Source organism: Colletotrichum tamarilloi (genome assembly GCF_030869305.1).
Source record: "Colletotrichum tamarilloi strain Tom-12 chromosome Unknown Scaffold_67.1, whole genome shotgun sequence".
Classification (NCBI taxonomy): domain Eukaryota; kingdom Fungi; phylum Ascomycota; class Sordariomycetes; order Glomerellales; family Glomerellaceae; genus Colletotrichum; species Colletotrichum tamarilloi.
The window spans coordinates 120,696-142,500 of record NW_026849449.1 but is presented as its reverse complement, the minus strand read 5'-3'; the positions used below and the strand labels follow the sequence as shown (position 1 = coordinate 142,500).

At 50.4% G+C, this 21,805-nt stretch overlaps 8 protein-coding genes across 8 annotated transcripts; 4 read left to right on the top strand and 4 right to left on the bottom strand.

Annotated features, from left to right (window-relative positions):
- Positions 1-98: 98 nt before the first annotated feature.
- On the top strand, positions 99-1,257 carry CTAM01_11793 (gentisate 1,2-dioxygenase; the record flags this gene model as incomplete). The annotated part of the gene is made up of 3 exons (XM_060527802.1): positions 99-366; positions 446-880; positions 947-1,257. The coding sequence occupies 3 exons, from the start codon at positions 99-101 to the stop codon at positions 1,255-1,257; spliced, it is 1,014 nt and encodes a 337-aa protein (XP_060377585.1).
- A 405-nt stretch (positions 1,258-1,662) lies between these two features.
- CTAM01_11792 (uncharacterized protein) lies at positions 1,663-3,307 on the bottom strand (the record flags this gene model as incomplete). Its single annotated transcript, XM_060527801.1, has 3 exons — positions 1,663-2,922; positions 3,006-3,185; positions 3,266-3,307. The coding sequence occupies 3 exons, from the start codon at positions 3,305-3,307 to the stop codon at positions 1,663-1,665; spliced, it is 1,482 nt and encodes a 493-aa protein (XP_060377584.1).
- A 2,267-nt stretch (positions 3,308-5,574) lies between these two features.
- On the top strand, positions 5,575-6,789 carry CTAM01_11791 (arrestin; the record flags this gene model as incomplete). Its single annotated transcript, XM_060527800.1, has 1 exon — positions 5,575-6,789. The coding sequence occupies one exon, from the start codon at positions 5,575-5,577 to the stop codon at positions 6,787-6,789; it is 1,215 nt and encodes a 404-aa protein (XP_060377583.1).
- Positions 6,790-7,125: 336 nt separating this feature from the next.
- On the bottom strand, positions 7,126-9,140 carry CTAM01_11790 (major facilitator superfamily transporter; the record flags this gene model as incomplete). The annotated part of the gene is made up of 6 exons (XM_060527799.1): positions 7,126-7,378; positions 7,432-8,023; positions 8,080-8,724; positions 8,781-8,837; positions 8,904-8,925; positions 8,976-9,140. The coding sequence occupies 6 exons, from the start codon at positions 9,138-9,140 to the stop codon at positions 7,126-7,128; spliced, it is 1,734 nt and encodes a 577-aa protein (XP_060377582.1).
- A 437-nt stretch (positions 9,141-9,577) lies between these two features.
- CTAM01_11789 (uncharacterized protein) lies at positions 9,578-9,946 on the bottom strand (the record flags this gene model as incomplete). The annotated part of the gene is made up of 1 exon (XM_060527798.1): positions 9,578-9,946. One exon carries the CDS (start codon positions 9,944-9,946, stop codon positions 9,578-9,580), a length of 369 nt encoding a protein of 122 aa, XP_060377581.1.
- Positions 9,947-12,015: 2,069 nt separating this feature from the next.
- On the bottom strand, positions 12,016-12,926 carry CTAM01_11788 (ubiquitin-conjugating enzyme; the record flags this gene model as incomplete). Its single annotated transcript, XM_060527797.1, has 3 exons — positions 12,016-12,706; positions 12,761-12,840; positions 12,897-12,926. 3 exons carry the CDS (start codon positions 12,924-12,926, stop codon positions 12,016-12,018), a joined length of 801 nt encoding a protein of 266 aa, XP_060377580.1.
- A 793-nt stretch (positions 12,927-13,719) lies between these two features.
- On the top strand, positions 13,720-15,475 carry CTAM01_11787 (surface antigen; the record flags this gene model as incomplete). Its single annotated transcript, XM_060527796.1, has 3 exons — positions 13,720-13,752; positions 14,000-14,186; positions 14,241-15,475. 3 exons carry the CDS (start codon positions 13,720-13,722, stop codon positions 15,473-15,475), a joined length of 1,455 nt encoding a protein of 484 aa, XP_060377579.1.
- Positions 15,476-16,363: 888 nt separating this feature from the next.
- On the top strand, positions 16,364-17,896 carry CTAM01_11786 (FAD binding domain-containing protein; the record flags this gene model as incomplete). The annotated part of the gene is made up of 3 exons (XM_060527795.1): positions 16,364-16,570; positions 16,628-16,901; positions 16,956-17,896. 3 exons carry the CDS (start codon positions 16,364-16,366, stop codon positions 17,894-17,896), a joined length of 1,422 nt encoding a protein of 473 aa, XP_060377578.1.
- Positions 17,897-21,805: the final 3,909 nt, after the last annotated feature.

Sequence of the window (21,805 nt, the reverse complement as noted above, 5' to 3'; positions counted from 1 at the left end):
AAGCATCATTCAAGAAGAGTAAAAGTAGTCAATCAATACCTTACCACTTCACTCGAGCAACTCAACGTCGTATCATCCTGACAATCCGAGAACTAGCCATGTCTTCAACGTCCGTCACAGAAACTTCGCACCAAGCCGAGCCGGCTGAAGACCACACCGCAACGATGTTGCGCGCCGCCGAGGCCAACCACACAAAGCCTTTGTGGCTGCAAATGACCAAACTAAACCCCCCTCTGCCCAATCCACGGTGCACACCCCATCTTTGGAAGTATTCTGAAATTCAACCCACTCTCTTGCAAGCGGGTCAGCTTGTTACCGAAAAGCAAGCTGAGCGTCGGGTGCTTATGCTCGTCAACCCTTCCAGAGGTACGCAGCCTGCACCGATGGAGCTTCAGATCTGTTATTACTTCTAATCATTAGATCTGTTCCTGACTCAGAACCCCAGATGCTCCATTCACGACTGACACTCTTTACGCTGGGCTGCAACTGGTCATGCCCAATGAGACGGCACCGGCGCATCGGCACACGGCTTTTGCTATGCGCTTCATCATTGAGGGCAATGGCGGCTTCACTGCCGTTCATGGAAAGCGCATCCAGATGAACCGGGGAGATGTAATCTTGACCCCCACTTGGAATTGGCATGACCATGGAAAGGATGGGTCTGGCCCGATGATCTGGCTTGACGGCTTAGATTTGCCCAACTTTACCCACTTCCCTGTTCATTTCGTCGAGCATTTCTCATCTCCACGATACCCAGCAGACAATGTTGATACATCCCAGTCGCCCATTGTCTTCCCATGGAGTCGGATGAAAGCAGCACTTGACGCCGAGGAAGGACAATATGCTACACAAAGTTATCTCCGTGCAGATGGATCTGAAGGTACTTAATTCCCGTTCTGCCTCATTATAATTATTGGAACTTGGACTGACTTGTGCAACGCTCCAGTCAGCAAGGTTTTAGGTGGTCGTGCAGCCCGCTTGACCTCCGGTGCCAAGTCCTCTCTGGTTCAGGAGACCGCATCATCTGTTTATCATGTTGTCGAGGGATCTGGGCGCTCTCGTATCGGTGATACAGAACTTGTTTGGAACAAGGGTGATACCTTCTGCATTCCATCCTGGTATCCTTACCAGCATTTCGCGGACGAGGGTCTGAAGACAGATGTATACCTGTACCGTTTTGATGACATGCCTATGCTGAAAAGTCTGGGATTCTACCGCTCAGCTGACATGGATGTGGAACGTCTCGTGTCGAAGTGAACGATTGTACGCTGGACCATTCACGTGTAGACTAAGTAGGCAAACTGAATGAAACATCTGTTACTGCGGCAAGTGTACTTACCTAGAATTCGGGGTCTAGGACAGAGTTTGAAAACTTACAGACGGTTGATTCTTCGCGCCGGAGCATGATTCAGGTACCGTCGCTTGGTGCAAGTGTTTTGTGACAATCATTGATAATGTTAAATCACTCCAAGATATCGTCCATCTCAATTGAATATAAAACTTTCGAACTCATTATGGATTCTTAATTGTAACAGGGCTCTAGTAGTCGAGAGCCCGAATGTTCTTATTTGCTGCCAGAGAAGAATGATAGACGGGATTCGTACGCTGGCGTTTCTACACCAACTGCACTACCCCTGTCCCGTCTAAGACTACCCTCTCAGTCTAAGCGAGAAATGCAGTCTTACGAATGACTGTTTCACTGAAGAAGTAGAGGGGGATCACTAACAAGTACACCGCCCAGAGAATTCCCGCCATCGTACCAAACTGAGCGACGGGTCCCGCCTGTGCCATCCAGCTTGTGGCCGCGTAAGAAACTCCGAAGCCGACAGAGTTCTTGATCAAATTCACCAGCACTCCGATGTGGCTTGCTCTAGGTGGCATGGTGTCAACAGCGTACGTCAGTAACACATTCGCCGAGCAAGTCAGACCTGTGGCAAGCATGCCATAGCCAACGCTGACTTGCGCCCACTTCTCCGGTGATGCAAGACCGTACCCAATGACCAAACATCCAGCTGGGCTGATTAGACCTCCGATAATCACAGCAGGCAATCTCGAAGCTGGATCTTGTTTTCCACCATTGCGACGTGTATCTCGGTTGAATAGGTAATCAGCCAATGCGCCTCCGATCGGAAGACCAATCAGAAGACCGACCAATGGGCCAACACTAAGCAGACCGACATCTCGGGCACCCCAGAGTAGGGGCGGGGGACTGTATACCACCGAGAGCAAGATAGATACCAGAACGGTCCAGCCAATGGTGAGACCAAAGACCAAAGTTGTGACAATAACCTGGGGCGCGCCTAGAAGTTCAAGAGGCTGGAAGAGGCTTGAGGCGGCGAGCTTCCAGTCCATGTCGACATATGCTGTTGAGAAAGAGCGCAGTCTCCATTGTTTTCCGAGTTCTCTGGGCCCTGCAAAGCCTTGCTGGTTGGCGTTTTCAACTTCGGCGTAGGTAGGGCTCAAGGGCAGACCTTTGGGGTTATCTTCAGTAATAACGGGGTTGAGCTCAACTTCAGCCGTCTTTGGCGAGTCCGCGCGTGTTTCCGGGAGCATGATCAGTGATCCGACAAACGTGATGAAGATCAGGGCCGAGAGGATACGGAAGTACCATCTCCAATCTCCAGTACCATCCGCGACAAGACCGGAAATGATCGGTCCGACAGATGAGCCCGCAGCAAGGAGTCCAACGTAGACAACCATTGCGCTTGCTAATTGCTTGTTTGGGAATGCCTCTTCTACGAAGCTGGGCCCCAATGCCTCAACAAGCCCGCCAGCGAGCCCGCCGAGAATCCTTGAAGTTCGCAGGTTATTGAATGTTGTTGCTTCCCCTGACCAAAGGCAGAAGACAAAGAACATGACGAGCGATATTAGAATCGTGTATCGTTTACCAATGAGAGATGCGGCAGGGAGGGCGAAGATGTTCTAGAGTTGAAGGTCAGTTAGTTCGTGTCTCTCAAGAAACATATATCAAAACGGTGAATGTTCTCATTTTAAATCAGGCTTACCGAGAGGCCAAGAGTCAAAAGCACATAGGTAGAGAGCTGGGAGGCCTCTTCCGAAGTGCAATGAAGCTCTGCAATAATGCGCGAAAACAGCGGAGGAGCGCCTGCAGCAAAGGCATTTCCCAAAAGGTTGTAGAAGCTAACGTTCAGGAGAATCCAGATTCTCCTCGAAAGTGGCCATCCCTATCGAGTAGTTAGAGATTAGTCTTCAAAGCCTATGACATTGTGACATCCTTGAACTTGAGGACACCGGCAACACTTACCAAGACGCTCGACTGCATCGCGGAATCATTCGATGTCGACATGTCTGCTGATTTTGGACGTACGATATGAGTTGATTTTTCAAAGTCTAGTTCGATAATCTAGACAAATGCATATATGGGTTTTCGCAATTTCCGCTCAATACCGGCTCCGCCTTGTCCTATCTACTCCAGCCCACCCCTTTACAGATCACGTCTTTCATTACAAGACCAACTTTACCAACGCGTAGCGTGCCATTGGTCTAGCGAGTCATTCGGGGAGATAAACCTAAGGGTATGCGTCCGCGGAGAACTGTCATAACCCCGGATACTACCCCGCATCCGCAGCGGCCCGCGTCCATATTGGAGACCGGGTGACGATGGTCTGCTTCCGTGATCTCGGGGTCAAGCGGGGGAAGCGGGTCTTGTTAGAGACTCGCCGCGCGCAGTATGAAGCATATATCAAGGACTGACGTTGACTCAGGCTAAGCATTGCGACACAGCCGTGTCTGGCACGTCAGCCGATCGAGTCAGTTGGTCGCTCGTAAGCAAATCCAAACACCACCAAGGCTATGCTGAGCGATGGCACGCTACCAGGAAGCTTGTTAACTATGCATCAGTAATAAGTACATTAATCTAAGATCTCATCGTCATGCTTTGCTGGAACACGAGCCTGACAAGTATCATGATCTCCTATCCCCGCGATGAAGCGGAGTCACAATATCAACATGGCTTGGTTGCAGTATTGAGGTGCTCCTACATTGTGAAGCCTGGAGTCTCAATGGAACCTACCTGTACGTAGCCTGGAACTTCTTTATTCATCCTTTTCCAATCCATCAGCCCCCATCAGAAAGCGGTAAGTAAAAGGGCATCTTAAAGTCAAGATAAATTTATTGAGTCGAATTGGTCGAGGATTCCTAGTAATTGAGGACAAATCGACAATATTGCCAAAGTTAGACGCTTCTAGCCGCCAAATGGGTTCTGTTCCCTCTTCACTGAGAACTTGGTCCTTTAACTTATCATGATATGGCAAAGAGAAAGTTAGGCAACGAATTGGGGTTCATCGCAGAGGAAGCGATGTGAGGTATGACATAAGGATTCAGGTAGCAGTTCCCGAATGGCTTCAAGCTTGAATGCATGAGTTGACGCTTCTGTGGCTCAACGTACCTCTCTTCAATGATTGTAATTCAAACGGACTTCAACCATGTTCAATGATATCTTGTCTAATGTCTTTTACACACCATCAGGTTCTTCCTAGAGTCAAGGAACAGACCGGCTGTTATGTTGAGTATTCTGAGACTTTATGAGGCATCACATGGTGAGCTAGCAGGCTTGGTAGGGAAAGCTGCTGTGGAGAATATGGAGACTCTGATAGAGAGTATCGAGGATTGGGTGTTAGAAATCTGGTAGTTCGATGGTAATTATGAGTGGTGAAATATGAATGATGGCAGTTTTTCTTGTATCACAATGGGACCAGTTGAGTGTGAGGATTGAAAAGGTTCTGCTACAGTATGTCCTGCATTTGTTCTCATACAAGAGGCATCTCCCGCCAGGAAGACGCTTCCTTATTTCCTCAGCTGTCCCTAGATGTCCAAGGGCTGAAAGTTTGATCATGAGCATCATGAACTTCATCGGAACAGCCTGCCACTTTTGAAATTCTTACGGCTGCTCTAGGCGAGCAGCTTTTCGAGTCTCACACAAGTTGCAGGTCATCCCGAGGAACGCCATGAATGCAGCCAATCAAGTGATGAACGGTCCAAGGCCTTTCCTGGGGTTCTGGGGAAAGTCCAGCTCAAAGCGCCAACGCTAGCCGTGATAACGAAATTTGCAATCATTTATGCAATTTGAGTTTTCGTTACGTTTCCTTTCCGCTAAGGTAGAAAATAGCCGGGGGTCCTCTTTCGGGGTTTATCTCGGCTAACCGCTAACGTTAAGAAGAAGCGGGAGCTAGCACGACCGAAGCGGGGCCCGACCGTGTACGTTGAGCGGTGCCGAGATGTGGGGCTCCGGAGGCCACGACTCGGTATCGTGACCGTGTACGTTAGGAAGAGCCGGGTCGGAGTCAAAGAAATGCGCCGGACAAGAAAACTTTGCTGCCGCTAGTTCTCGGGGCCTGGACTGAATCAAGAAGACTATGTCCGTTCTTACGCTGGCCAATTTGGTGTATAAGTAACCACCTTCCCCTCTTTCTTGGATGAATTTGGGGTTTCTTCCTATCTCATCCGTCTGATCTTTGCCTTTCAAATAGTTGATATCAACCTCAACATTATATGTGCCATAAAAGTATATCAATTTCACATACTCCTCTTTTGTACCATCTACTCAAGACCACGATGTGGTCTGCGGCCTCCACGATGCCTCTCGAGATCAAGATTGACGATCACTACTCGTCCAAGATCTATACCAGCGGCTCTCACATCACAGGCACCGTATCTGTCTGCCCAGACAGCCGCACTCCCTTTCACTGCATCCAAATCGCTCTCATGGGCACCTCTCACACTCGGGTCGACATGCTACCCGTCCCCAAGATCACCACCGACGTGTTCCTCAACCTAGACATGCCCATTACGAAGACATCCTACCCGCAAGGACGGGTCTTTGCGGCAGGAGAAACCCAAACTATCCCATTCAACTTCACCATACCACGAGAACTACACAAAGATGCCTGTGAGGCTGCTTCAGGCGATCACTCCCACGATCAACACATGCGACTGCCTCCATCAATGGGTGGTTGGGGCAAAGACGACATGTCACCCACGATGGCTCAAGTCGAGTACAAGATAGTTGCTCGACTGCTTCGCAAGAGATCCTCCAGCCCAAAAGATACTACTGAGGCCAGTCAGCGGATCATGGTCCTCCCAGCCTTTGCCGAAGACCCACCCCTGAACATCAACAACCACGATGCACGATACACGCTATCCAGGACCAAGTCCGTCCGCAGAAGTCTTCTTTCTACACAGAAGGATCGCATCGTTATCAATGCGCTTCAGCCTGAAGCAGTCTACATCAGCATCGGCGGCCATCAGCTCCCCGACTCTCACGCCTCCGTAACACTGGACCTAAGCTTTGAATCCAACTCCTCATTCTCATTCCCACCGGAAGTCACTCTGGGCCACGTCAAGCTAGACACTCAGACGTGGTTCACAGGAACCCCCATGAAGATGTCGCCCGACCTAGGAAACCCCCGTGAGGCGGCTGGACTGCGCCATGAGCTGCGGTACTCTACCCAAACCAAGCTCCCTACGACAGACACGGGGGTCATCCTATGGCACAAGGACGACCAGGCAGAAAGCTGCAAGATGTTCACCTGGCGATCAAGAACCAAGGTTCCTATCCGCCTCCCTACCGCACATAAGATGTTCCTGCCCACCTTCTTCAACTGTTTCATTGCTCGGAGCTACATCTTGCGCATGTCTGTCAATTTCAACGGCTCCAAGACCAATCTTTCTGTTCCGCTGCAGATCGCGTCGCAGTCGCTCTACCCTCAAGTGATGGAGCCAGAGGTGGAGGACCTGCCATCCTTTGACGCATCTCTTGCTTGGAGATGACGGAGTGTAGCCGAATCTGTCTCTTTTCCTACGTCTACTTGTTATCTTTTCCGAGAATTTTAGGAGGCGCACTCATATCTGCTGGGTGATTGTGCAAGCTCTTCCACGGAAGGCTGCCAAATGATTGGGATGTGGCGTTACACGTGGATGATCAAGGTTGCCTGCTTTGGTATTTGTTTCCCTTCATTATGGATTGGAGGGTTCCCATGTCGGTAGCGACTGGATTGATATTTATCGATCTCTATTAGGTCATTAACTATGTTTAGCCAGAGACCAACCGGCGTATTTGATCCGCGTTGTGTTTTCTTCTCTAGAGTCTCATTATCATTACCACATTTACACCGAAGCCCCATCGTCAAAAGCCTTCTCCTTTTGACTCTGCTTGTTCTTGACACTTCCGGCAGTCCACTGACGCATCTTCTTGCCCCAGAAGTAGAGAATAGGCAACCCAAGAGATAAGACGATTATTGCCTCCGCATATAGGGCGAATGTTTGAAGGGGTCCTTTCTCGGCGATCCAGACAGTCGCCTTGGAGGCGATGAAGAACGCGACGACAATGCGGAGTGAAGAGACGTTGACGAGTACCGGTCTGCTAGTGTGTCAGCCGTGCACTTCCTTAAGGGTGATCGAAATTGAACATACCCTGCCCATTGCGGGTAGCTCTCGACAATGAAGACATTGAGAATGGTCATGGTTGTCAAAAAGGCAAAGACGATCAAGAAGGAGCCGACCAGTAGAACCGCCCAATGCATGTTCTGCTCACCGGCAGTTCCGAAGACGAAGCAGCCCGCTACTCCCGAAACGAGCGGCAGGATCAAGTTGGCAAGGTGATGCTCCGGCTCTCTGCTTCCGCCCTGCCACCTTGTCACAGCGTTGGAAATTTTGTCAGCTACAGGGCCACCAAAGACGTAGACCAGCGCCGAGGCGGCGAAGAAGGGAAGCACGGTGAGACCGGTCCACTGGAACTGCCATCCTTGGGCGAGGAGGGCAAACGGCGTGATCTGCTGAGCGGCCTGGTTGATGACGATCATGGAACTGTTGGCCAGAACGCCCCAGATGATGGCCGGGAAGTACGTGGATCTGAGGGCATCAAACATGGACTTGGCAGCGCGCTTGAACTCGAAGCCGTTTTGGAAGACACCGATGTTGGTCCACACCGTGCGTGGCGTGTAGTTGACATAATCGAGCTCCGGGCGGTTCTGGCCAGGCAAAAGAGGAACGGTATTCTGACCACCTGTGACGGGTTAGTTGCGCTCGAGTAATACCCTTTGGGGGTAAGGCGAGACATACTGAGCTCTTCCTGGGAACGAGTCCAGCGAGTCTCAGGCAAGAAGGCAATGAGTATGGCCCAAGCCAAGATACCCATGCCAGAAGTGATGTAGTACAGCCACCTCCAGGTGTAGTTGGCGGATACCCATGGTGCTGCAACACCAAGACCGATGATGATGATCCCCTGACTGGATACTACAGCCGACATGGCCTTGTTTCTCTGGTGGATGAAGACCATATCCTGAACAATCAGAGGAATCAATGCCTCTACCGCACCGGCGCCCAAACCCATGAGAGCTCTGGCAAGCAAGTGCTGTTGCAGGCTCGTACTGAAAGCAGCAAACAAGCCACCAGCCCAAGCACTAGTCGCAGCGAACAAGAGGACCGGTCGACGGCCAATCCAGATGGATGTGGGCACCAGGAAGTAGCTCGCAATACCGTTTGCCAAAAGGGGCATCGTAGCTAGGAGAGCGACTTCATCTAGGGAAGCTGGCTTGACGCCAGGTGGCACGACGGACATGGGATTGATGTTGAGACCGCTGCCGCCACTCTGGGCCTTGAAGTCGATGTTGTTGAGGATGCGCGGGTCGACTCCCGAGTACTCGAGGATGAAGACGGGGAGGAGACCACCGATGAAAACCTCTGCTGACAGGGCAAGTGCACCGACTGTGAGAACTAGTCAGTCTCTAGCGGCCCTTCGTACGGTTAATGGGACGTCTTACAGAAGCAAAGGGCACCGATTGCTGTCCATTTTCGCCATGCGGGGAGGTTCAGTGGATCTATACATTATTCTCATATCAATCATCATTGCTCGTTGGTATCAAACGGGGATTCTCAGAACTCACCCTTGGGATCAGCCGTGGGCATCTACGCGTTGTTAGGAAAGCCCTTGAATCAAGAGGATATGTCAAACTTACAGGAATCAGCCTCAGCTGCCCGTCCACATAGAGATTTGTCGTACCGACGACCAGCGTCTCGTTCTTCTCACTGACCCCGTCGTCGAACTCGGACACCGACACGGCGGGCGCACGCTTAGGACCAGCCTGCTCATCCTGGAGCGGCCAGCGGTTGTTCGTCGCCATCTTGTCAGTTGTTATGTTTTGCCGTGATGGAGTTAGAGCTGTAGCGCAATCCCACCGCTCCAAGATCCAAGGGTGAAGCTCGTCTTCCCGCCGGATATCAGCGCAGCCTTATACTAGACCTGACATGCCCCCCTGTAGGTGATCGGTAGCAAGGGGAGGGGGATGATGATTTGCAGGTTCGGAACGTCCTCTGGATTCCGAGCTGGGGTTGAATCAGAAGAGTTGGATCTATACCAAACAGGTGAAGGGAAGGAAAGCAGAGAGGTATGGGAAAAGCCGTGCGTTTAGATCTGTAGTAATCCTAGTTGCGTCTGGTCTTGTGTGCCTGTACTCGAATCGGAGACGTGCCTGGACGGATCCGTCGCATCAGGCGAACCGTCAATCGCACGACACCCGCGACGATGATCAACTACGCCAGTGACACTGGAGAGACAGACTCAGACACGAGTGTACGATACTGTCTCTGGGCAAAGTGGGTGTGTGTCTCCCTCCACATCCCGCCTGCCGGGGGCGGAAGAGGCCTCTCCCATGTTCGCCCAAGTTCCCCTTTCTCCCAAGCACGGGCGTGTCATGTTTCCACCTGACAAACGTTCGTCGCCGCGAGACCGGGAGCTAGGATATAGAACCTTGGAAAAAGCCCATGGTCTGTGATGCTGGTGTCTGCTTTCGGCAGTTGAAGAATTTCTGGATCGCCTGATGGGGCGGTTGGGTGGTGCGGGCCGGGGAGCTAGGGCGAGACTAATTCGTCGTCGAAGCAGAAGAGTCCCACGCTTAACACGGTGGGATTCGTCTAGAATATTTGGCATGACACAGCTGCGTCTTGCGCCTTGTAGGGATTGGGACTCTTTGGGTACGGTGGGATAAGGGGGTGTGACTTGGTCTGGGGTTGGAATGCGGCATGCGACGGTTTGATCGACGTTCTCGCGCGCGCGAGATAAACCCTTGCCTGTCGTTCTTTGGCGTCTTGAGATTCTTCACGCTTTCCATCATGCCTTACACCTATAAAGTTGCCCCTTGCATCGGGAGACGTTGCGGAACGTATGTAAGTAGACTGCATAGGGCTCCTAGCGTCCAGTCCATGGGGCTGATGTGGAGAGAATCTTAATTCAATCACCCCTTGAGCAATGGCATACAGACGGTCAGTGTCTTTGAAAAGCTCTACCATGATATTGCCCGTAGTGAGGATTCTAGGAAAGCCAACGTGGGCTTAAGTAAACTCTATCCGTCTCGACGCGCTCCAGTCTTCATCGCATCATAACCGCGCGCGCCAGTCGGCCGGATCAACATCCTCCAAGTCACATTGCATCCAAGACTTCAGACCGTTTCTTTTCTCTTGGAACAAGTTGAGATGAAATGCCACAGAGTACAGAGGAAGGCAAACAAACCTTTCCAGCATGGCAGCAAGTTCATAAGCGACTATACTAAGACGCAGCTAGTGTACTCCATACGGGTCGCGAAGAAAGGTTCTTGACTCAACGCATGAACGCAGCACCACCACCTTGTTACAGACCCCCGGTCCGAGTGCCTCAAGCCAACACAATTTAAGACGTTTGGATCTTCGACAACTTCGCCTCGTTCTTTTCTTGATCCGGCGCACGGATGGCGATGCAACGATACGCTGGATTTGATACATCTCAACGTCCCAATCACAGAGTGGACATCCTCAAAAGCTGCAAAATTGCGTTGCACATTCAGAACCTAAGTCAATATTACCACGGCAATATTCCAACCTGCCAAGAAGGTTACAATCCTGAGGATTTGACGGGGAGAGTTGACGACGACTACGACCACGATCGGCAGGTGACAAACTCGCATCAGCTCATATCCAACCCCCCCCCCCCCCCGGTACTGTTGTATTACAATACCTTTCGTCTGAATTACATTGACTGGTTTGTCTGGTCTCTGGGCTTGGCCCTCCTTCACCATGACTTCATGCCGGCGTTACACGTTTCGGTTTACCAATGAAGCAGGTATTGGCACACTCTAGCCTCCACGCCTCTAGGTAGTCTCTCCTGTACAGACCTGTTTCTCTGCCAAGCCCACCGAACGGCCGAAGCCCTTTTGTCTGAGGCTCTGAGCTGGGTGCCCCCATCGTGATCGTCGCCGGTCGGCGCTCCATGTGTCGAGTCTGATGTTTCCTTCAGATGATACCTATCCGTCGGCCCATCCGTTGTGCGTCCTCTACTCCTCGCCGTCCACTTTCCGGTGCGGCGACCCGGCTTGCTGGCTTTGCCTGGGCACCGCGTGTCCACTTGTGACGGGCCAAGGGCAGCTTACGAATCTACATGTACAGAATGAAGTGATCGTCGAGAAGACCACTTGAACAGCAACCCTGAGGTTTGAATTCATGTTTCGCAGAGAAATTCCATCGGCGCAATACAACGTGGAAACTTTTTCAACTGCAGCTGCAATCGGATCAGCTTTGGCCGAACTCTTATTAAGCGGCGTTCCCTCATGCGATATTCCGCGATTATCATCTCTGCAAGTATTTGACATAGAGTCTGATAGTGACTCTCGACATATGCCACGTTGTTGGAGTAATGGCTCCCACAATGGCTTGGCCGAAGCTCGCGATATCCCATGAGCCATGGCGAGGTACTAGAAGCGAAGGTTTGTTCGAATTTTGCTTCCAAAAGCCAATCCTTTGGTCAAATCTAGAATACATTGGTCATTCGAGTTTTACCAACTTATAATCGGCCGTCCAAGTCCCATCTATTAGTAAGACTGTTGTGCTGTATATCACTCTGGTCCGTCATCAGAAAGCCCAAAACATAACGCCATGCTTAGCCCCATTGTCCCTTTACACACGATCTGACTCGCTTCTCGAGACGCAACAGCACTATCCAGCCAGAAATCGTACGCATCTGAAGCCGCTTTAGTTGTCGCTCGCACCCAAGACCCTCGCAAGCAGTACGTAGAAGAATACGACACCGCCGGCGACGAGCAGCTTGTTCTGATTCAGCCAGCCCCGGCCGGCATCTCGTTGTTGCACAACAGCATCGACGACAGCCTGGGCTTGGTGGCCACTTCCATTCCCGATGCCAAGTTGGGGCCCGCAAGAGGCCCCTGCTGCCGCTCCCGTCCTGTTACCTGTCGCCAAGTCAATCTTGGTCTCCTTCATCCACTCCCAGTTGGCCTTGTCGACTTCGGGCCATTCGGCTCGAAACTTTGCGCCGCCGTCACCGGCCTTGACGTTGCCCTTCGTTGCCACATTCGATTTTGCGTGGGATCCTCCGCCTGTTGAGTTCCACCACTTTGTTCGTGCTGCCAACATCTTTCTTTCGACTTCTGTGCTAGATACGGAACCGGTCGTCATTTCTTCGCTGGTCATGAAGGAAAGCAAGCCTATCAGAATGGTGGACACCTCCCAGGCAGGGTTGAAGGACTTGGGATGGAAGTCGGAGATGGACAGGCAGAGGCGCGTAGATGGCTGAAAGCGACCGGAAGGAGTGTGCATTCGGATAGCTGGGGGCGCGAAAGGGTAATTCGGGGGGAAGACCAGAGTTCCCCAGTACTGGCCGCCATGGTACGGTGTGTTTTCGGGACCGGTGATGATATAGTGCCATCTGTCTACCTGTTAGCATGGATATCTGACATGGATGCGATGGACGACTACACACTCGAGAATGTTGGATTCAGAGGGGTGTGCCTCGATGTATGGTGGCGGGTTCTCGGCGATAGTCTTGTACTCGCGAGTCAACTGTGTAAGAGTTAGTAGAATGCATCTCATGGAAATGACATGTCAGTGCATCTTACCCTCTTCTGTGCGGCTCTACTGGCAGCCATGGTTGCTGAGGATTGCCGACGAGATGCTGTAGTATCGGGATCGACGGTGGGCGGCGAACGACGTAATGGGGAGCACGATCAGTGACCGGTGGCGGGTGGCCGGTCGAGAGAGAGCGAAGAGAATGATATGGGTAATGTACAGAAGATGGAAATTGAAACGACTGAATACACGCAGTTGGATGCAGATGTACTGCTCTCTTTCGACTGTTGGTTTGTATGGTGTTGGGGTTGTTGTTGATATAGGATGAGCGAATGGGTAACGGAGATGGAATGCGGCGAGGCTGTGACAAGTGCCGCCAGTGCGTTGTCCACTCAAGGTGCTTTTGGGGGGGGGGGGGGGGCTTGGGGGGCCCTCGGGGTGCGTCAAAACGCAAAGACACGAGACGGAAAAAGATACGTATCTCCAGTGTCCGGTGAGTCCACGCCGAAGAGGCGCCACAGAATTATGTCACTGGTCGAAGGAGTGGGTTTCTACCAGCCACATATAACACCCTGTGCCTCGGAATTTCCACCATTTTCCATTGGATGAGTGGCCGCTTGATGTATGGCTGGAGAGCAGTGAATACGTACCTACCTCAGTGGACAGAGCTTCCAGAGTGTGGCTGGAGCTTCTTCTCCCGAGTGCCCCAGAAGCCCCACCGAGAGTGACCTCGTCCCGATCCGTTCCCTTACGCCCGTGCTGCATCTCGAAATTCAACCGAAGCTCTCCGGCTTGTGTGATTTTTGTCTTGTCCACCCACTTACAAGCTGCAACGTTGAGCTCACGTCTGTCACAACTCTCACCAAGGCTCCAATGGCTTCCAAGACCAGTGCGAGCGGAAGCTCTGTATAGTCTCCCTTCTCAATCGTCTCTAAACCCTCCAACGAAAGCTAATGGAACCCGCGCTTTTCTTAGGCTTCCAACCCGATTGGCAAGCTCCAGGCCGGGCCCGATGCCTTGCGCAAGGAGGCAGAATCCTCAGCCGAGTTCGAGAAGCTCCAGGAAGAGGCCAAAATCAGAAAGCTGCAACAATTGGCACGCTCTTACCATTCTCTCGCTCAACGGTCCCTGACCTTGCTAATGCGCGCAGTAGCTCTCCGACCAGAACTCGCAGCCCATGACCATCAACCGCTTGCAGGTTCACGGCGCTACCAACACCCGAAGAGGCTTCCTCGACCCTATCTTCACCCCGCTCTTGACCGAGGATGTCAACAGCTCCTCCACGCTCGGCGAAGTAGCGGCGCGGTTGGGCGACGCCAGAGGAAAGCTGGAGAGACTCGGTATGGGCAGCATCCGCCTTTGGAGAGACATTATGGTCTAACGCTTACTCATAGGCATCTTCCACCCCGATGTCAAGGTCCACCTTAGCAACGCCAACAACACCGATGCCTCGTCCACTCCGACCGACGTCGACGTCGATGTCGTCGTCAAAGAGCTCTCCCGCTACAAGTTCAACGCCGGAACCGATGTCGGAAACAGCGAAGGCTCCGCTTATACCTCCTTGCTCTGGCGCAACATCTTTGGCGGTGCGGAGCAGCTTACTGTCAATGCCAGTGCTGGCACAAGAACCCGTTCCGCATACAGCGCGACCTTGAGCGCACCCGTCCAAAGCAACCCCGATACGAGAATCGCACTCGAGGGTCTCGCTTCCGCCACCGATAAATCCTGGGCAGCACACGAGGAGGTTCTGAAGGGAGGAAACCTGCGCTTCTCATGGCTTTCTGGCCTCAAGGACATGCACACGGTTGAATATTCCGGCATTTGGCGTCAAGTTACCGGTCTCCGCGACAGTGCCAGTCCCACTGTCCGTGCCGATGCCGGAGACTCCGTAAAGAGCTCCATCAAACACACATACCAGAGAGACGAGAGAGATAACCCGCAGCTTCCGCAAAGCGGCTACGTACTCAAGTCCGTTTGGGAGCTGGCTGGTCTCGGCCCCTTAGGCGGTGACGTCGCCTTCTCCAAGAGCGAATGGGAGGTGGGTGGTGCGCTGCCCGTCCCTGTTCCTGGCGTGGAGGGACCATCTGGAATCTCGATTGGTGGTGGATTGAGGTTCGGTATGCTGTACCCGCTTCCTCTTGGCTTTGCCTCCGAAGGCAAGTCCCAGCCGAGCCGCATAAACGACAGATTCCAGCTCGGTGGGCCCACCGACGTCCGCGGTTTCCACTATGGAGGTCTTGGACCCCACGACGGATCCGATTCAGTCGGAGGAGACGTCTTCGCAGCTGGCAGTGTGAACATGCTGTTTCCTCTGCCTTACAAGGGCCCCGACTCCTCTCTCCGCTTCCAAGTGTTTGCCAACGGCGGCAGATTAGTCGCGATGAAGAACAAGGGCAAGACTGGTGCTTCAGCCAACGAGGGCCTCGACGCTAGAAGTGTCGCAGGCAGCGCGTGGAGAGCGTTGAGTGACCTGACGACTGGTCTGCCATCAACAGCCGCTGGTGTCGGTCTGGTCTACGCTCATCCTGTCGCTCGTTTCGAGCTCAACTTCAGTCTCCCGTTGGTGCTGAGACGCGGCGAGCAGGGCACCAAGGGACTGCAGGTTGGGGTCGGCATCAACTTCTTGTAAAGGCCTCATTTCCGACGTACGGATAAAGTTCACGTGCCGGCATACAGCACAGCCTAGCCAGGCCACATTGTACAACAAAATCACTGTAGATACTCTCTAATTGGAAGATTACAACATGAAACTACCGACCGAGTTCCCGAATACTTCGGGACCGGGTCTTTCATCCCACACAACGTCCGTCCGTCGCGCGATGCCTATCCCTTCCTACGGGTCTTACCACGGTCCCTGATAGCTTATTCAGCGCAAACCTGGGATTCTATAGTCGGCCTCCGATCGCCAGGACTCTTCCGTCTCACAAGGATGCGTGGAACTTGGAAGCCATCGTGGCATTGTTGCGGCGTCGGCATAAGGGTTCCAATAGTCGATCGGCACGAAATCCTTCCAGAATATCCCATTCGCTGGATTTCGGCCTCCGGGTGGTCGACTGCAGGGGTAGGACATCAGCTCCAGGATAGGAAGTTGAGCCAGCGCAGAAGCGACCTCAAAGTCTATGGGCGATGTAACGTATAGTTCCCCCTCACCGCAGCTCTGCTGCCCTCGTGTAAAATGTGCGGCTGGTTTGTTGGGGGCTGGGCAGGGTAATCACAGCATTCTGGATGTTTTCTCCGTTGGTTCCAAATTACACCGTTCAGGGGAACGATGTTCTTTGGTGCTGATTAAACCCTGCTGACAAGTGCATCCCACGCGATATACAGGTTGTCGATTCCAACCTTGGCGGGTTCCATGACTCGTTGGTCACTGTACGAGCCAGGTCCCTGGATATAGGCTGCATGTAAGACGGCATCAATGACACCACCTGGATGATACAAATAAGAACATGTCGTCTGCTGTCAAAGGCTAGTGTGCTGCACCTCCGCCACCTTCGACGTTCTCAAGTCATCAAGTACAATGCGGCTCCTCTCCTCTCTGTCGCTTCTCGTCACGGCGGTTTCCGCCCTCACCGTGAGAGTCCCATCCGTTGCAGAGGACTTGAAGACGCTCGTAGCAGCATCGTCGTCAGTAGCTGTTGACCTCCGTGCGAGATGGAGTACATACCATGCTCCCATCCCGTCCATCGTGGTGAATGTGACGACGGAGAAGGATGTTGGTGCAGTTGTGAGTTTTCCCATCAAACGTCGCATCATGAGCTATGTTCCCTGATTTTTGTACCAGGTCAAATACTGTGCGAGCCGTAAGATACCTTTCACAGCTCAAAACGGCGGTAACGGCTGGGGCAAGACTTTCAACCTCGGCAATAACGGAGTCATCATTAACTTGGCTGGTCTGAATGCCGTCACTTTCAGCAAGACGAAGACGGAAGCCACTATCGGAGGCGGGGCCATCATTGGCGACACAATCAAAGCAGCCAATGCTGCGGGTGTATTGGTCCAGACGGGCAACTGCAACTGTGTTGGTGCCCTTGGTGCCATCCTGGGAGGCGGTTACGGTTAGTGCACGACACTGACATAACAAGACAGACCTTGAACTAACAGCATGACAGGGAATCAAATGGGAGAAGTCGGCTTTGGCGTTGACAATGTGCTCTCCATGCGCGTCGCAGTCGCGAGCGGAGAGATCCTTACGGCCTCGCCGGCCTCCAACCCAGACCTCTTCTGGGCCCTCCGCGGCGCCGGTCCCAACTTTGGCATCGTCATCTCGGCGACGGTCAAGGCGCGGCCCATGCCGACCGAAGGCCGCAACGCCTGGCTCATGAATCTCTTCTTCTCGCCGGACAAGCTCCCGCAAGTCGCCCAAGCCATCCAAGACCTGCCCCTGAAACCGGAGCAAGTCGTCTACCTCGTCCTCACCAACTCGGGACCACCATCTAATGCCCCCGCCGTCCTCGTCACCGGGTTCCTGCGTCAAGGCAACGATGTGACTGGACGTGCGGCGTTCGCGCCGCTGTATAAGCTTGGCCCGATCTCGAACAGTAGCAGCGTGGCCGGGTACGAAGGCTGGAACGCGGGCAACGACAACTTTTGCGCGCGGGAGGAGCGCAAGCCGGCGTATAGCACGACCATCAACCACATGCAGCCTGAGACGTGGCCGGCGATATGGGGCCTGTACACGAAATTTCAAGCCAAGGGGCCCAACTCGGCTGTGCTGATTGAGCGGTATAACCTGACCAAGGCGCAGTCTGTACCCAAGGGGTCTGCGGCGCTGCAGGAGGCGTTGAGGAGGGACGCGTTTGCGCAGGCGATTGTGATTCCTTGGTACACTGATGCTTCGCTGGACGGTGAGGCGGAGGCGTTTGCGAGCAAGGTGAGGGATATTTGGAGTTATTCGCCGAGTGCGGTGGCTAATCCGACGTATGTCAACTTTGCGCATGGCGATGAGACGCCTGAGGCGGTTTATGGGTCGAGTTTGGCGAGATTGAAGGAGCTGAAGAAGAAATGGGATCCTTTGGGGGCTTTCAATCAGTGGTTTCCAGTTGGGGCATGAAGTATTGGTTCGTCACGACGTTAATCAAAATCTTTGAATGGTATAGCTATGGTCTCTGGGTAAAGTCGCGCCCTGTCCATTGGCGTTCATCCGACTCTAGTATATCGAGTTGCCAGATTTCATGACTCTAGCTTCTGGACCTTAATGGCCAGGACCAACGTCCCGATAGCGGCATGTTAATGAAGACGGTGTTTAGTGATGGCGGTTGGTTGAAACATCGGACGTGACATTTCTGGGCTATCCTTGACTACTCGGACAAGGAACCACGGGCATCATCAGATAGCCGGACATCGCGAACCTGAGGTGCATGATTGTATGCCATCCCTATGAGAAGACGCCGATTCCAAGACCACATACTTCCGATATATTGATCAGTGGCATTTTCCCTAGTTTTTCAAGAATAAGGCGTATCCCTTTCTCCTACATTGTTTTCTCAATTCAATCATATCACTATTCTGAACCAAGTAGCCGATGCTAGGTCTGTGTATAGAGCCAATACTTTCCGTAGAAGGCGCAAATGAGTGCAGTGAATGTGGACTTGAAGGATTACGAACAGTAGCGGATCCGAGTCCGAGCTCCATTTGGAAAGCGCGGCCCCACATCGGCTCCGAATGTAGATGCGCCGGACGGGTAGCCTGGGACTCGATCATAAATCGGACGGGACCTGGATCGGTTTCTTGTCAGATGAATAAGATCCCAGCAGCGGATGGAGGGGTCTGGATTTAAGTGGTCCAGTGTCTCGGACAAAGCAGTCGGTGGTCTGACGTCGTTAGGGAAGCATTGCTGACATAATCCATAGTTGTACTCCGTACCTTGATCACCTTAGAAGTGCGCCCGGAGATGAGGTAGCTTCAACGGTAGTGCACCGGTGGCCCTGGTGGCTTGGGATTCAGGAACCTATTTCTGTGGCCACCACGGGCCTGAACGCAAAGGAAGCTCGGTCGGTCGGCTGGTTAGAGCCTCAGAGGTGCATCCGCTAGGGATGGCGTTGAATCTTTTGTCAGATTGTGGTGTGACTTGCAGCGCACCAACTGTCAAAGACCCGGAGCTAAGGAAAAGTGATGATGGTGGTTTGTTTGTCAGGGCATAGGCATGAGAGAAGAGGATGCAAACAAAACAACAAACGGATCTTGCCATGTCAATGATTCCTTCAAGGGACGGCTTCCTGCATCCCTTGGTCCCTTTGCTAGATACCGATTACAACAAGACCTATTCCCTTGTACATTGTCTACGCATTATCAGGAGAAAGGGGATGGGTAATGTAGGCTCGTCTCTTGATTCTTTGACTCGGGCAATCAACGGTTCCTCCGGACAGGGACCAAGATGAATTGGCCCAAGGTGAGCTTCCCCTTCACCTTTTGAGGTGACTATGTACGTAGTATGCAGTACCAAGATACCTTAAGGTGAGGAACCTTCCAATCGGTCGGTACGTGCCTTTATAGTGGGTTGTGGCTATAGCTCTCCAGAGCCAGACGATCTTGGGCCAATTAGATCGAAGTTGGAAGCTCCAAGCTCGGAGTACGTACCGGGAAGATTGAACCGCTTTTTATTTTTTTTCCTCTTCTCTGCGGGGGTAAAATTTTGTGACGCAGCCCCGGTTTTTGTCATCATCGGATTTTTTTATTTTTATTTTTCAGTCTCTGTTTTTTTTTTTTTTTTTTTTTTTTTTTTTTTGCCTGACCCATGCACCGGCCCATGATCTGTGAGTGAGTGAGTGAGTGAGTGCTCCCTGAACCAGCTTCAATATCTCGCCGGGTAGGAGCAGGAAGCACCAACTCCAGCTGCAGTTCTCTCCTTGGCCTGGGTGGATGCCTATCTACGTACAGGAAGGAAGGTACAGATACTTGATGCCTCAGTGACTTCCATTTACGTGACCAACGTCCCAAGACCTTGAACCAAAAACAGAAACGGTCAAGCCAGGCAGGGACGGAAGCTTCCTCTTGCTCTTGCTCTTGCTCTTGCTCGCACCTTCCTTCTTCCCGTCTTATTAATCGCTGGCTCTTGGACGTTTATTTTCCACCTCCACCTCCGCCAACAACACCCAAGTACCTTGACCTGTGACCAAACATTCAAACACCCCGTCATCCAAAGGGCCAAGAACGTCAAGACTCAAACGGCCCGTCTTCTTGTCTTCTTCTTCTTCTTCTTCTTCTTCTTCTTCTTCTTCTTCTTCTTCTTCTTCTTCTTCTTCTTCTTCTTCTTCTTCTTCCTCTTTCTACCCCTTGATCCTTTGCTCCTCCACTTTCTTCTGCTTGACATCCCATTGTCACGCCTCTTTCACCACGCTTGGGAGACCCTCCACTCCACTCCCTCACGTCTCCCCTCTCCTCATCCGTCCGTACGGATACCTTAAGGGCGATAATATCCTGCCAGCACCTGCCAATATCCTGCCCCTAATTATGGCTGCGACCGCCCCTACCTCCGACCACGGAGCCCAGCTACCCATACCCACCTACTTACCTACCTACTTACCTACCTACCTACCTACCCACCTACTACTACTTCGTTAACCTCGCTATTATTACTACTACTACTACTACTAATTAAAACTATTCTTAACGTTAATATACTATAAAAAAAGAATAATTATAAAATTAATAATCCCTTTATCTATTAGTATACCGTTAATTATAATAAATATAGTTATATAAAATACGATTATTTATTTTATAATTAGCGCTTCTCTAGCTTATTTAAAACTAAAGTAATACTTAACGAGGCTATTTATAAAGCTAGTTTTATAATCCGAATTATTTAATATAAACCCTCTACTAGGGCGCTAATTATTATTATTTATTATTATATTTATAGCCCGTATTATAATTAAAAATAATAATACTTCGTAAAATTAACCTATTTAAATAAGCATTATAAATCCTTAACTTCGTTTATAAATTATTATTAATAAATTATTACTAGCTTTTTAAATAATAACTAGCTCTTTTGTCCCGTCGTTAGTAACTTCCGTAACTACTATAATTACTTATTTAGCTATACTAATATTTTTATATATTACTACTATGTATTATTATATAATAAAAAGGGCTAAATCGTTAATTAATAAAATAAAAATATTCGACCTATTTAAATCCTTTCGAGCCTCTAATTAAAAAGTAGCGATTATAATAGTATTATTACTTATAATATACTTAATATACTAACTACTTACTACTATAATAAATTAAATAGCAAATCCCTTATTAAGTAGTTATTTAACTAATTACGTAATTTTATAAAGTACTAGTACTATTTTTAATATAACAACGTAGGCTATATTACGAACTTATTTATTATACTTATTACTACGATTTCCTTATTTTAATAATATCTAGATATTTTATTAATAAATTCTATATATAAAACTAATCGATTTAATATATTACTATTTAATATCTATAGAGTTATAAATAATAATTATACTTTCTAAGTTACGAGCTATTTTTTATTTAATAAAAAAAAACTAATTACCGTTAGGCTATTAACTAGTTATTAATATTACTCTAGGCTTATAATATTCCCTTTTTATAAGTTATATATATAGATCGTAAGATTATTTTACTTAATGCCCTTAATAATAATACTTAATTTAAAGTAATACTATACGTACTCTATTATTAATATATTAACCTTAATATACTAACTAAGACCTGGTACTACTTCGGCCCGGCTACGAGGGATAAAACTAATATAATTATATATAACCCTCGCTTTTAATAATTCCTTACGGATTAAAATAATCTCTTTTATAATAAATTAATAGCTATATACTACGACTAATTATTTAAATTTAAGATTATTAAGTACCTTATAGTAGTAGTTAATTATATTATTAATACTTAGTTTAAGCTATAGTATAAAAAAATCGTACTTATTTAAGTTAACTAAATTAAGTACTTCGGTTATTTAACT